The sequence below is a fragment of the Augochlora pura genome, chromosome 10, assembly GCF_028453695.1.
Source record: "Augochlora pura isolate Apur16 chromosome 10, APUR_v2.2.1, whole genome shotgun sequence".
Lineage (NCBI taxonomy): Eukaryota > Metazoa > Arthropoda > Insecta > Hymenoptera > Halictidae > Augochlora > Augochlora pura.
The window spans coordinates 25044325-25054870 of NC_135781.1; the positions used below are offsets into that span (position 1 = coordinate 25044325).

Consider the following 10546-nt stretch of genomic DNA (forward strand, 5'->3'; position numbering starts at 1 on the left):
GGCGAGTGAGCAAGAGAGTATGAAATTAGCACAACTACATGTGGAACAAGTTACACCGACGAACGATGTAGCTTATCTCATTCTATAGCCCGTGCTTACGGGCTTGCTCTTATCGCTTTTCATATGAAACATACGGCGCGATATTCAACTTGTACTTTTCGTTTTAGCATATATTTAGAGCAGATTGAGGACCGTTTTACGACAAATTTAGGGCAGTTTTAGGGCAAATTGTTCTAAATCAGTCCTAAATCTGCTCTATATTTTCCCTAAAACTGACTAAATTAGCCCTAAACGAAAAGTACAAGTCGAATATAGCGCCGCATGTTACAGATGGAGCTGCAGATATGGATACGTAAAAAGAATGAGACCTCCAGAACACTAAAGTGAGACAAGCTAAATTGATTGTCCATGTGACTCATCTACTATGTATTTGCGATGATGTCATGCTATCTTGCTTACTTGTATTTCCACCGTTTTTCATTGACTATAAGGGCAGCACTGTTCAGCTGTAGATTGTCAGCCAATCAGAACACAGCAATTCGCTGCATTCTCTCAACTGAAGAGTATCGTTGGCCCCGGATATGGTTGTTGAATCGAAAGATTAGTTTATGTCAGCGTCTTGTGACGTGACACGTACGCTTGCGCTACACCTCGTGTTAGCGGGAGGAAGATACGTAAACGCGTGTAGGTTAGCGTGTGTATTTTATCTATCAATAAAAATCTTTAGACTCGTTCTTTTTTAAAATTTCCTTCAAACTCGAGCACGTTCATGTAAATTAAATTGTGCAATCATGGCGGTACGTGTACAATTTGAGAACAACAACGAGGTCGGAGTCTTCTCCAAATTGACAAATGCTTATTGCCTCGTAGCAATTGGCGGTTCCGAGAATTTTTACAGGTAACAATAGATAAGATAATTGCACACATTATTTTCTGTAAATTTCATTTTAACAATGAAACATTCGAAATTGTTTCAGCACTATAGTTTTCACGTGTAACTTTTATAACCTCTAGCGTGCTTTACCGCAACGTGCAATAAAAACACTCACAATTAATAAAATGCGTAACATTGTAATTACAGTGTTTTCGAGGCCGAATTAGCTGAAACGATTCCTGTTATACACGCGTCGTTAGGAGGATGTCGAATTATAGGACGATTGTGCGTTGGTAAGTAACAATTAATCTTTTAAGCAATTAGCTGGGATAGACTAGAAATTTAAAATAATTTGAATTGCATTAGGAAACAAGAATGGTCTTCTGGTGCCGAACACAACGACAGATACAGAGCTACAGCATGTACGGAATTCACTGCCAGATAATGTCAAAGTCCAGAGAGTAGAAGAGAGACTCTCTGCTCTTGGCAATGTCATTGCATGTAATGATCACGTAGCTTTGGTACATCCTGATCTTGACAGAGTATGTAATCATTATTAATATAGATTAGATCAAATTCTAAAATTTATTCCGTCTCCAAGTATTATTATTAAATATAACTACTTTCCTATTGTAATGTTCCAAATTTTTATGTATAGGAAACAGAAGAAATTTTAGCTGATACTTTGACCGTAGAAGTTTTTAGGCAAACTGTGGCAAGTAATGTTCTAGTGGGTTCCTATTCTGTGTTATCAAATCAGGGTGGCTTGGTACATCCAAAAACATCTATACAAGACCAAGATGAGTTATCATCTTTATTACAAGTACCACTTGCCGTAAGATCATTTACTATAACTATATTACATAAAATACATACAGCCTGCAAAATATTTAGTTGTTATTATATTACATAGGCAGGAACGGTAAATAGAGGCAGCGACGTAATAGCTGCAGGAATGGTCGTAAACGATTGGGTTTCTTTCTGTGGAATGGATACAACTTCAACAGAACTATCTGTTATTGAAAGTGTTTTTAAACTCAATGAAGCTGCCCCTGCTGCAATTACATCAACTATGCGGGCATCACTTATAGAAAGGTAAATGTATTGTTAAAACTTTTGAATATGTTAATTTATTGATTGTAATGATAATCGATGTCTTTCTCTTTGTTCCAGTATGTCTTAAGTGAATTTAAACCTGCGAGAACGTGGTCAGTTTGATGAACGGTAGAATGCACTGTGTACATAAATTGAATATTTATGTTATATTAATTATATGAGAGAATGTTATATTGTAAGCAACATAACTACAGAAAGCACACATTCTTTATAATTCCAGCAATAGACTGTGGAATGTTTATATAAAACGTACCGTTAAGTTCTACCTGATCACCGCCAAAACAATTTTTAATGTTTAACGCGATTTTGAAGTAAAACGAACGAAAAGACAAACATTCATAATTAACTACAAGAAACAATTACTTACCTTCTATCGTTGTTAAAGGTGATTACATGAACTCCGGTTGTATGTTGCAATACATTACGTACGATTACCTAAACTTAAAATATTCTAAGATTTTTAACGTGTATAAAATAAGAATGTACAATTTCCTTTTTATCGAAAGTTTTCTTTTCAAATGCACGAATTTATAAATATAACTGCATATAAAACGGAAATATTTTATTGAAATATATTTCAATTAATAATCTCTTTGAATATAAACATTTTTTATGTGAAAAAAGTAAATCATTTCAATTCTGACTCTCTAGCTGCCTTACATAATAAATGAACTATTGTAAACAACATTGTGCGGACCAGCCTGCTAATTCAGTTTATTACAAATAAAAAAAGGGAGGGCAGCCTGGATTCTATAAATTTTGATTAACAAGACTAGAGTAATGGTAATTGTTCAGCATGTAACAACTCGGAAGCAGCAGCGGAATCTGCACACATAACTAATGTAATACCCGCTTGATAAGATGCAGGAATACGAATGTGAGTTGTACCAGTATTAGCATTACTAAGCTGAGTCATTGCTTCTCTTACCATATTTACAACTTGTCCTGAAAAATGAATATGTTAATTCTCTTCAATAACAGTTAATATGAAAATTAAACTTACCGAGAACATTGAGCTTTCGCCAGTTCCGATTCATAGTAGCGAGTGGTGTTAAATCTGTATTAGCATTCCAATGAGCCAGAACATCTGCTCTCCGTATAAGCAAAATGCTAGGACTTACAAGTTGGTGCCATACGTACTAAAAAGAGAATCAAAATGCAATAGAATGTAAGTAACTAGGTTATTACGGTTGTAACCAACCTGTTCGGGTAAACATTCTAACGGATTTGTTAAATATATTCCTGCCTGTCCCACGCCAAATATCATTTGATGATGCCATGCATCTGGAATATCGCAGCCTTCTCCGCAATGTTGTAAATTCAACGTCGCGATAGGCGCAGCTCCTTTAAGAAATTTTACACTTGTAAAATAAAGCTCAGTATATTTGATGATGGACTATGTTAGTTGCACACCTCTCGAAATCCAGTAATGCAACCAGTGAGACAAGGAGACTTTTCTTTCCGGATAGAATGCAAAAAATTTGGTGATGACCGAACCATTTGTACATGAAGCTATACCTCGTGCCAAATCTTTGTGAGTCGACCCAGCCACAGAGCGACTATATAAATATCTAGGTAATGGTGTGCCTGGTTCTCTTTGTCTAGTGTTTACACCGGTTAGTAACGCTTCCAGCGAAAATGATACATTTAAAGCCAACTGTAAAAACGATTTTCGATCAGATCTTTCATCATTAATACACATTGTCTTCCAAATCTTATACCCACCAAAGCATTAATCACAGAAGTAGCACCACACGCAGATGTTTCAATTTGGGTAACTTGTTTCACCGTAGCTTCCTTCTCGCTCCATAACATAACTTTTTCCACAGGTAAAAGTCCGTCTAATCGTTCATTAGATAATTCGTTTTCCTATAAAAAAAATATTTGTATATTATTGTACTACAGTGCTACAGATTTTGTTTAAAATCATAATGTTAAGACATATTAACTAGATTCGAGTCGCCACTCTGATTGAATTCAGCCTGTTTATTGAGCATCAGTTTTTTTGCCATTATACGATGGTAAAGAGTTGAACTGAGATTCACTCTTCCAGAATTTAAATTTTTAAATAATAGTTTCAAGTAATAGCTCTCTGAAACAGAAGCCATAGAAGATTCCGTCCACAGCTCCGATTCAGTGTCTCTGTTATCACCGGGTGAGATAAGATCACCACTTGTGTTGTGATATCCATATGATTCTCGTAACGGACATCCTGTATTGCGATATAGACCGGCAGTGTCCCATTTTTCTATAAAATTATACATAAATATGATTTCTGTGCAAAATATGCACTGCTCCAAACAATTAGGAAACTTTTCTTTCATCGTTATTTAAATTTACATATCAAATATTCTATCTCGTTAATAATACTTTTACGTAATCTCCCGCAATTGTTTTTAGCAGTCTACCTTCGCATGTTAGACCAGAAATAATATATACCGGTTGCGCCACTAGTACTTGGCATCCATGATGAAGGATAACTTGGTTTCACGCTTGGTTCTGGCGTAGATTGGCTAGTTGATGAGCTTTGCTGAGCTTCTACATGATTCACGTTTTGCGTGCTTTGTTTTAGATGTTGCGATGTAGATGCAATTCCTTGTCGAGATACAACTTTACCGCTACTTAAATCATTTAATACTGGATCCTGCTCTACGTTGTCTAACGCTATATTCTGTATGTCTTCATTTATAGAGGCCAAGTCACTATCTCCAGTATCCTGTGTGATAGTTGTTACTGTGAGAAACGTATCGTGCTATCATCAGAATCATTCAATACCTGTTCGCAAGAAGGCCCAGGATCAAAATCCATTTCTAAAAAGTCCATCTCTGGACTGGATCTACTGCTATGAGATTGTCCATCCTCTTCGCCTTCTTCCAGCTGTCCATGATTCGCCTCTCCTTTTTGAACTAAATGAACTGCATCATCATTTCCCTTGTATGTGTAAATACAATAATCTTCCCCATCCGACATATCACCCTCATTTCCAGAACTGGAGTCCCTCCTCTCATTTTGTTCTCTCTGGGTACTTTGCTATAGAAGAAAATTAAATAAATATTCACACATAGGCTAGTAAAATAACTTTTACCTTTTGTAATCCACTCGGCCCTGCTACTTCTCTGTTTCCATTAATATTAGCTCTTAAGAAACAGCATGTTCCTTGACTTGTAGAGCCAACACTACCTCCTATATTATTTAATACACATTTAGAAACATAGGACCTAGATGGCCAGGCGCTGTCCACTTCAGGACTAGAATCTGAACTGCACGATACTTTCGATGGACATTTTTCAATTCCAGATACATAATCTACATTATTCTTCATGTCAATGTCCTCATTTGGTCTAGATAGCAATATGTTTGGTGGAATTGTAGACGACATGGATGCTGTGTTGTTTAAATGTGAAATTGGATTTGATGTGGTGCCAGTGTTGTAAGAGACTGGTACAAAAGTGTGATTCGAATGTGAGTTGCTTTGATTGGAAGATAAGTTTAAATGCATCTGAGGCTTAGGCAAATTTAAAGCGCTCGTGTTCATTATAGTCTTATGCTTCAATTGACTTGTGACAGTAGAATTTACAGTTTGAGGCTTGATACTATTGGTATTTAAAAATATGGAAGATACACTTGCGTTCACCATGTCCTGATTTGTATCTTGGTCCATAGAATTATTGAAACCAGATGTGGCAGCTTGCACAGATCTTGTACCATTAGCTAATGTGACTGAAGACTTAGAAGACAGAAGGTTCTTGGCACTGTTCTCACCTAGCTTATTATTTAATTTTAGTTGATCTCCACATAGTCTACTTTCAATCTGTTGATTATTATTACTTTTCTTTAAATGTCCATCCACTTTTGTCTCCGCTTTGTTCTGGTTATTACTTGAACCTTCTTGAGAATTCATATTATCTGGAAAATGAAAGCATTAATTTATCTATTAAAAACTGAACAAAAAATAATGATCAATGCAACTGACAATTACAAATAAAAGAATTACTAAGAGACTGTATTAAAGAAACAGAATTCACTAGGTAAAAAAATGTGTTAGCAGAATTTACCTTAAAATTACTTTTCTGACGGTTTAATGATTAGGCGGTATTGAACATTGGTTGACTCTTAGACGAGCTTACGGTATAAATGAATCAAACGTGTCAGTCCTTGATTGTTAGGTTTACTGGGGAAGTAAGACGTGTGTTATTTGGTTGTGAAAATGCGGCGGTGTCAAGTGAAAAGAACGAAAGGCCTCACTAACTTCGTCTCCGTCCTCGTACGAGTTCCGGAAGTCAGCTGATTGTTAGAAACAATTGTAACTATACGAAGATTCGTTGCTTTGCGTATTTTTTCCAAATACATACAATCTATTCAGTCATTTCGTAGCGATGGGGAACAATGTCGCACATCGCTTTCGTTAGAAACGAACAGAAGTGACTTCGAAAGAGAATCGTCCTGACTTGTCTACATTAGTTAGATGTTCTCAGACTTTCGATATTTACAAACTATTACCGCACAGGTTGCATACGGAATACGTCTATCATTTGCCTGAAAGAAAATGCTACAGTACAATTCCAATTGCATCTGTGTGTCCTATAGTTCTGTATATGCTAACACTCATTGCTATCCCCACTATCGTTTTCTGTCTTGCTTATTTCGTTAAAGAAGCAAGTGAGAAATAACGGTCCAGTTACACGATGAGAATATAGGAACTTACTTCATTTGGACGCCGCCTTTGATGAGCACACGTAGCAAATTCTATAACAACCGTATTGTCCAATATAATACAGATTTTCTCTCCGAAATTACAACAAATCATAAGCACATTATAATATTATGCTAATATTTGTTATTCGAAGCTAAAATCATAGGCAACTGAGAAATATTTATAATTATGATATCTAATATAAGTGATTCAAAATTGTCTTCCACGTACAAACATAATAACATATATATATATATGTTAGTAATATCAATTAACTTTATTAACTGTTACATAGAACTAAACCTGCCCTTAATTTCAACGTCGTGTGATATTACCTCTGGTTGCTTTGCGCTTAGAAGCCTATTATGTACACAATATACAATATACACACCGCGATAAGAACTCGTTGATTGGCCTAAGGTGAAAGCTGCTAACTGAGAATATCAATTTTACATTAGATAGTTGTACTGTAGTTGTAATCTACTATAGAAATAAAGAAGATACATAAATATTCCATAAAATATTTTATAGGAATAACGATAGATATATGAACGATTTACGTATACATTTCTAAAAATTTGCGGTAAAAGTTATACAAATACTAAATCGGTCCAGAAAATATTCTGTTATTGCAGTAATGGGTCCTACTCCTGTATACTTTTCGTGCTCCCTAAGCCGGCTCGTTCATCCCCACCATTTTACTGCGCATCCGGCTTCACGGAAGTACTATAGAAAGAGAACGAGATATGATGGAGAGAAATAGCACGATACCCATCAGATTCTATGTGCGGTTGTACACATGGATAGAAAATCTAGCTTGCTTACTTTGCCGTGCTTGCGGTCTCGCTCTTTCCGCGCATTCGTTTGGTTAGCGCGCCATTTGAGACAGGCGTCATGAAATTCCATTTGGAAAGGAGTTTCAACTTTTAAATAAATAAAATCATTTGCGTCCAGTGTATTTGCGAAAGTTGTTCAATGTACCTTTAGATAAATATGTTCCCCGGAAAAAATGGTAAGATTATATCATTGTATTGACGTGAATCTAACAATTAAAAATTGTCCATGATACTGTTGAACGTGGGACTAAACTTATGGAGGTGAAGGTTAAACTTAATCAGTAACAATATCAAAGAATATCATCGAGAGATGCTTTATTAAGGCGTTGTGTTAGTTATTAAATTATTTGCGAAAGCATTAGTAAGTAAACAAAACCTGTTGTGTCATAAGAAAGCGAGCTATAATGAATTCTGATTTCGTTCTGACTCCCTTTCGAGCCTCCAGTGTAGCAATCACCGCGGTGAGTCTCAGGCAATCGATGTAATTTTCGATTTCCAATCTTAATAATTTAATTGGAAACCGATAATTACATAGAGCTAATGGCTGCAAAGTAATGTTGATGTATAATGGATTTTTTAGATAGTAAAAAGACGCAAAAATAGTCTTTGCAAATATGTTTTCATGAATCCTATGAAGTAACAGATTTTATTATTTGAAGCTTCTTTAAAAATCGAATTTCGCGCTGCGTGTCTCTGATGGCGCTCCAACTGAATGAATGCGCAAAAAGAGTAGGATCGTAAGCACGGTAGAGTGAGACAAACTACATCGTTCGTTAGTGTGACTTACTCCACATGTAGTTGTGCTGATTTCATGCTTTCTTGCTGTTTACTCTCTTTTTCTTTGACTGGAGGGCAGCATTGTCTCACCAATAAATTGCCAACCAATCAGAGCAAAGAAAATTTCTATATTAACCCTCGCTAACGGATCGAGCTGCAGCCTGGAAAAGTGCAGGAATAGGCCCCATTCCTGTAATACAATACAAATCTTGCCGCTGAAGATGAACATATTATCTATAAAACATAGATAACGTTAAACGATTTAAAGGTTTGAGATTGTTAGTCCCTAGAATAATGTTTCGTTGTTGTAGTTTAGTGCGAATTTAATGATTCCTTTTATCTTTGATTTTTCGTGCAATTATATTATAACTACATTTGAAAGTGTATTATCGTTTAATATCTGCACGTATATACATATGCATACATTTTGATAACAGTATAAGCAAGTATTTTTATAAACTTCAAATTGTTCGAATTGGAAAAGGAGAACTGTTTTCTTACACATGAACGAACTAATTTCATCAATTAACAGTCGTTCATAATGGGTATTGTACACATTAATACGAGAAATGTGATCTTCGTTCTCTTGGCGATTCTGTTGACTACTGTGAAACATGTTTCTATGGGTTATGGTAAATTCAATGATCTTTAATGTTTTCTTATTTTTTTAACTTCTTGTATTTTTTCTCGTAATATTTTCTCTCTTGCAGATAGCATGGTTAACAACATGATGAAGGAAGCAAATGTAAATTCTACACCAGCATACAGCAATAAAAAGGTGAAATAAAAGGTTATTTCACTGCTAGGAGTTTGTTAAACATTCATTTAAGAATTATATTGTTTATAGGAAGAGATATCCAAACTATGTCCAAGTGGTAGCCAGTGTTCAGAACTGAGTGGAGAATGTCTAAATTGTAATTTAAATCCAAACTGTGTGTATGGGTCAGTGTATACAGCAGAATGTACAGTTTTAGAGCAAATTGATTGTGTGGTAAGCAAAATATTTATAATAATATCAATATTTTCTATTTTTGCAACAATAATTCGTAAATTACACTTTTAGGGTGATCAGACTTTTCAAAAAAAGTACATATGTCGATATTGTTATCAGACAGAACATTGGGAGCATCATTGTCAACAGAAGAACTCTTGCAGTTCTGTTGCATCTCCTCGACAATACTATAGAACAAATTGTACAGTCAATAGTAACATTCTCTGTCTAGGAAGACGCAAGTTTATGAAAAATTTATTGTGCAACTGGACTGTAGGATATCGATGGTCCACTGCTTTAATTCTTAGCGTTACTTTAGGAGGTTTTGGAGCTGATCGGTATACTATAATGCCAAGAATTTTCAGTATCTACAAAAGGCAGCTTTAAGTATTTTACTACTTTTTAAATTAATATGTATTGCAGGTTCTATTTGGGTCATTGGCATCATGGAATTGGGAAACTATTGAGTTTTGGAGGACTTGGTGTATGGACACTGATTGATGTTATACTCATTTCTATAAGATACTTAGGTCCAGCAGATGGTTCATTATACATTTAACTAGCAATTAGTATAACATACACTATGTTCTGTACAGAAAAGAATGAAGTTTTAATCATTGATGCCACTGGTTAATCTTGTCTCAATTTAATATGTAAAAATGAACTTTTCATTTATTGTGTCTAAAAGAACTGAAATGTAATGTGATATGTATATATAGATATATATGTTAAATAATTCTCTTTCATAAATTAACATTTTTATTAATTTAAAATTTTTACCTGATATGTACAATTTCTTACGTCTGTAAGTACAGAGTTGTTAATATATCTCTGACTTATATAATAAAATATTCTTAAATACATATTTGTCTGTGTGTGTTTGTAATTATAGCAACATTCCTATTCTTTCTCCGAAGGAGGAACCTCGAAATTAGTCCTATTTTATAAACTCTTTTTAATTGTCAAATGATTTTATCATTTTTAATTGTTGTGATACAATAAGTTAACATAAGTATTGATTAATAATATAAACTCTACAAAACGGTCCATATAAAAGTCTTTACATCAATTTAATTGTTTAATATTCAAGAATAAAAATGAAAATTATTTGCCGTCGTTGATACGCTTCTTTTGAAAAAAATTAAGCTCTGTTTAACCCCGTATAGCGCCAATTAGTAGTTGGCAAAATGCCCAAACTATTAGCCTAAATCGACTGTCGGTAATTTGGTTAATAGTTTAGACGTTTTGGCACCAGAACT

General features: G+C 34.8%; 3 protein-coding genes across 7 annotated transcripts; 2 read left to right on the plus strand and 1 right to left on the minus strand.

Moving 5' to 3' along the window:
* The first annotated feature begins 629 nt into the window (after positions 1–629).
* On the plus strand, positions 630–2561 carry Eif6 (eukaryotic translation initiation factor 6). The gene is made up of 6 exons (XM_078192660.1): positions 630–898; positions 1082–1167; positions 1241–1416; positions 1533–1709; positions 1788–1969; positions 2048–2561. The coding sequence occupies exons 1-6, from the start codon at positions 792–794 to the stop codon at positions 2055–2057; spliced, it is 738 nt and encodes a 245-aa protein (XP_078048786.1). The 5' UTR covers positions 630–791; the 3' UTR covers positions 2058–2561.
* LOC144476070 (uncharacterized) lies at positions 2532–6897 on the minus strand. 5 transcript variants are annotated; one of them, XM_078192642.1, is made up of 12 exons: positions 6696–6897; positions 6240–6526; positions 6046–6161; positions 5076–5896; positions 4766–5020; positions 4430–4706; positions 3940–4238; positions 3716–3859; positions 3404–3647; positions 3192–3334; positions 2994–3129; positions 2532–2935 (listed from the first exon to the last, which is right to left on the minus strand). In XM_078192642.1, the coding sequence occupies exons 4-12, from the start codon at positions 5889–5891 to the stop codon at positions 2763–2765; spliced, it is 2487 nt and encodes an 828-aa protein (XP_078048768.1). In that variant the 5' UTR covers positions 5892–5896; positions 6046–6161; positions 6240–6526; positions 6696–6897; the 3' UTR covers positions 2532–2762. The 5 variants fall into 5 exon arrangements, with proteins under 5 accessions (XP_078048768.1, XP_078048766.1, XP_078048770.1 ...); XM_078192640.1 differs by lacking the exon at positions 6696–6897 and having other exon boundaries at positions 6240–6621; XM_078192644.1 differs by lacking the exons at positions 6046–6161; positions 6696–6897 and having other exon boundaries at positions 6343–6621.
* A 904-nt stretch (positions 6898–7801) lies between these two features.
* Positions 7802–10135, plus strand: Amx (TM2 domain-containing protein 3 almondex). Its single transcript, XM_078192662.1, has 5 exons — positions 7802–8928; positions 9007–9074; positions 9144–9287; positions 9360–9625; positions 9711–10135. The coding sequence occupies exons 1-5, from the start codon at positions 8838–8840 to the stop codon at positions 9844–9846; spliced, it is 705 nt and encodes a 234-aa protein (XP_078048788.1). The 5' UTR covers positions 7802–8837; the 3' UTR covers positions 9847–10135.
* The last annotated feature ends 411 nt before the right edge of the window (positions 10136–10546 follow it).

Bases quoted from the DNA above. Each gene is read 5' to 3' on its own strand.
- LOC144476070 (XM_078192642.1), bottom strand. From the start codon at position 5,891: ATGAATTCTCAAGAAGGTTCAAGTAATAACCAGAACAAAGCGGAGACA. The intron at 4,707-4,765 runs GTATTGAATGAT...ACTATCACACAG, and splicing joins CTGGGCCTTCTTGCGAACAG to GATACTGGAGATAGTGACTT. The intron at 2,936-2,993 runs GTAAGTTTAATT...TTCATTTTTCAG, and splicing joins GCGAAAGCTCAATGTTCTCG to GACAAGTTGTAAATATGGTA.
- Eif6 (XM_078192660.1), top strand. From the start codon at position 792: ATGGCGGTACGTGTACAATTTGAGAACAACAACGAGGTCGGAGTCTTC. The intron at 899-1,081 runs GTAACAATAGAT...TTGTAATTACAG, and splicing joins GGTTCCGAGAATTTTTACAG to TGTTTTCGAGGCCGAATTAG. The intron at 1,417-1,532 runs GTATGTAATCAT...TTTTATGTATAG, and splicing joins TACATCCTGATCTTGACAGA to GAAACAGAAGAAATTTTAGC.
- Amx (XM_078192662.1), top strand. From the start codon at position 8,838: ATGGGTATTGTACACATTAATACGAGAAATGTGATCTTCGTTCTCTTG. The intron at 8,929-9,006 runs GTAAATTCAATG...TCTCTCTTGCAG, and splicing joins ACATGTTTCTATGGGTTATG to ATAGCATGGTTAACAACATG. The intron at 9,075-9,143 runs GTGAAATAAAAG...TATTGTTTATAG, and splicing joins CAGCATACAGCAATAAAAAG to GAAGAGATATCCAAACTATG.